The following is a 3,539-nucleotide window of genomic DNA, read 5'->3' as shown; positions in this document are numbered from 1 at the left end:
TTCACCACCACTCTTTGGGCCTGGCCAGCCAGCTGGTTTTTTACCTAGCAAAGAGTCAAGCCATGAGCAGACAGTTTCTCTAGAAGAATGCTGTGGGAAACATTTACTTTAGCTCTACTGAAGTCCAGGTAAACAGCATCCACAGGCTTTTCCTCATCCACTAAATGGGTTACGTTGTCATAGAAGCAAATCAAGATAGTCGAGCGGGGCCTGCCTTTCAAAAATCCATGCTGACAGGGCCTGATCTCCTGTTTGTCCCGTACATGCTGTGTGATGGCCCTGAAGATGATCTGCTCCATAACCTTCCCCAGCACTGAGGTCAGACTGACAGGCCTGTAGTTCCCTGGACCCACCTTCCAGCCCTTCTTGTAGATGGGTGTCACACTGGCTAACCTCTAGTCGACTGGGACCTCCCTGGTTAGCCAGGACCGTGGCAAATGATGGAAAGTGGCTTGGTGAGCACTTCTGCCAGCTCCCTCAGTACCCTTGGGGGGATGCCATCTGAGCACATCCAAGCGGTGCAATAGGTCACTGACCATTTCCCCTTGGGTTATGGGGGCTTCATTCTGCTCCCCATCCCTGGCTTCCAGCTCAGGGGCTGGGTATCCCAAGAACTGCTGTTCTTCCTATTAAAGACCTAGGCAAAGAAGGCACTAAATACCTCAGTCTTTTCCTCATCCTTGGTCTTTTATCCTCTGCGCATCCAATAAAGGATGGAGATTTCTGTTAGCCCTCCTTTTGTTGTGAATGTATTTATAGAAACATTTTTTATTGTTTTTTACCACTGTAGCCAAATTAGTTCTGGTTGGGTTTTAGCCCTTCTAATGTTCTCCCTGCATAGCCTCACATCATCCTTGTAGTCCTCCTGAGTTGCCCAATCTTTCTTCCAAAGGTCATAAACTGCCTTTTTTCCTCTGTATTGTCTTGAAGACTGGAATGCTGTCTCACTAGTGTTATAGTCTGCATTACAGCCTGCATCAGAATTAGTCTGGCTACTATTTCCTGTTTCCAGGCGAATGACATAACAGACTAGTGATTCATTGTTTCATTGGTGGAGGATTTTCTTTTTTGTTTGGGAAGCCCCTTTAAAGTTTAGGTCATGTAGAGATATATATATGTATTTTGCAGTCCTTCCTTTAATAGTCTGTTTCATTTGAGAATGATGATAATGAACAAAAGGAAACTAATCAATTTGCAGAATGATTCAGTATATTCATGGTATACTCTGAGGTTGCAATCATGGGTGAAGCTGTCAAAGATGAACTGTAAAGTAGTTGAAGTTAGTATGGAATTGGAATAGAGTTCTTCCTCCCTTGTACCATAAAGCAAAAACTCTCTTGTAATATAATGAACTGTTCATGAAGTTGACATTTGAGACTATGTAAAAAGAAGAATGAAGGGGAAAAACAGTTTTGTTCATTAATTATTTTATTTAACTGGAATCAGATAGCTTACATTTAAACAAGAGTTGTCATACAAAACCAAATCTTAATACTGAGATTAAAGATGCCCAGGGACTTTTAGAAAAGGTAATCAAGTGAATTTTGAAGGACAAGCCCTGAGACTGCTCTAAGAAGTTGGGAGGCATGTTTTATGTTTGCCTGCCTCTAAGGTAACAGGCACAAGCTTCCACACCTTTGGACCCCAGTGTCCTTTTCCGCTGAAAGGCGCAATCCTTTAACGTTGTTCTTGTGTATAGCTTTTCAGTTTTGTAACACAGGGAGAAGAAAGAGCATGAGACAGGAGAGCTTAAAAATTAACTCACTGAGGTAGCGTAAGGCTGTTTTAAACCATGTTCACACATTGAGCAAGATGGATTTTATTCTTCAGTGCAGGTGGTAAGAGAGCACTGCAAAGCCCAGCACGCTGACATGCGCAATTGGCGTGGGTAGGTTGTTACTCCTGCCTCCGCGCGGGATTAGCCATGACCTGTGTTTGGCAATACTTGATATCTGGGCAGGGCGATCTGCTTGGTGACTGTGGATTGAACAAAACTGGCAGAGAGTCCTTTAGAGCCTAAAGCCTGGTAGGATGTACTGCCAGACTTGCACAGGCAAGCACTGAAGTAGTGAGATCAGCAGAACAAAATGGGCGCTACAGAGGGCGTGACATTCAGACCTGGGTTAGACCAGCTTTGCTTCTAATCATCAATATTATTTGCCCTTGATGAGACGCTTGCAGGTGGAACACCTGGGTGTCCAAACTGTGTTGCACACTTTTCCATTTTTTTCCATTGGGCCTAGAAAATATTTCATAAACTAAATTTAAAGATAAAAGGTAGCCAAAAGAAATAGAAGAGCCTGCTTCACAGGAAGTACTTTTGTCCTGCTGCTGCCGAACTGTTTTAATGAAAAGTCAGGAGTTTTCCCTTGTTTCAAGAGCATAACCTTGCAGCTAGTTCAATGTGTTTTTTCTTAGCAAGCCTAGTGGTTTTGAGGTTTTCAGGGGGTTGGAATGAAGCTTTAGTTTTCCTTGGACTTGCTTTGAAGCTGTCTGTTTTCTGTGTGGAAATCGAATTCAGAGTAATTTCTCCCCTTAATGCAGGTTGCAGTACTACTTACTGCCTTTTAGAAACAATCACAACCTATTTACATAGGGTTTTTTTCTCTTATTTTAGGTCTTAAGCATCCAAGTGAAGTGTTTCCATGAAATCATTACTATAGGTTACAGAGTCTACCACTCGTATGATTTACCATGGTTTAGATCCCTCAGCTGGTGAGTAGCAAGCAAGAACATTAATAAGTGTTGATGTGAAACTGAAATCTTCATGTTTTTCATGTTCTGTCCTGGTGGAATGATAGCTCTGTAGGTTATGTGCGGACATAAAACTTGGTTTCTGTGTCTAATACAGGATTCTGTAGTTGTCTTCCACCTGTGAACTTGGACATGTCAGTTGGCCCTTTACTTCAATTTTTTTCCTTCTTATAAATATTTAAGTTTAAGTTAAGCTTTAAGTTAGAATTGAGCTTGTCTAAGCTCAGTTGTGCATAGTGAAATAATCACCTGATATGTATTAACTGAACTGCTTTGATTTTTTTTTTTTTGGCCATTAACCTTGTACAAGAAATAAACAGAATAGGTACCTTAAAGGCTCTTCTTCACGCACAGAGAGAATTAGAATAACATCAGACAATTCCAGTTGTGCACTTCATCACAGGACTGCATAAATATAGTATTGGGGTATCTTCTGAAAGCCAGAAGATGAGTCTAATTTTTCTGGCAAATTCCAGATGCTTTTGACAATGCCCAGCTTATACCTGGCTGGATAGAATTGGGGAAATCAACTCTTCATTTGAGTTCTCGGAGGAAAAATAAAGGCTTTTGATTAGAGCCAGTGTTATGGGAAGGTATTGAGCACATAAAGTCTCTAAGGTGCTTAAGGACTTAATTATTCAGACATGACCTATGTTGTGTTGTTTGGTTTTGTGTTGGGTTTGGTTTTTTAAGGAACTGATATGTCTAAGTTATTGCCTGTCTTTTGTCACATTGCTTCTTCATTATAGAAGGAAATTTACTGTGTGATGTGGTGGATTCCTGCT

General features: G+C 41.3%; 1 protein-coding gene across 1 annotated transcript in view; it reads left to right on the top strand.

The window, feature by feature from the left end:
• The window catches only part of LOC104500491 (phosphatidate cytidylyltransferase 1-like), a gene marked incomplete at both ends in the record, with an annotated part of 11,732 nt that overhangs the window by 4,901 nt on the left and 3,292 nt on the right, over positions 1 to 3,539 (top strand). The window contains one exon of the mRNA XM_010144144.1: positions 2,618 to 2,715. Within this exon, the coding sequence (XP_010142446.1) occupies positions 2,618 to 2,715 (98 nt within the window). The remainder of the gene's footprint in view (positions 1 to 2,617; positions 2,716 to 3,539) is intronic.

The sequence above is a fragment of the Buceros rhinoceros genome, unplaced genomic scaffold, assembly GCF_000710305.1.
Source record: "Buceros rhinoceros silvestris isolate BGI_N320 unplaced genomic scaffold, ASM71030v1 scaffold18379, whole genome shotgun sequence".
In the NCBI taxonomy this organism is placed as follows: domain Eukaryota; kingdom Metazoa; phylum Chordata; class Aves; order Bucerotiformes; family Bucerotidae; genus Buceros; species Buceros rhinoceros.
This window is presented reverse-complemented; position numbering and strand designations above follow the sequence as displayed.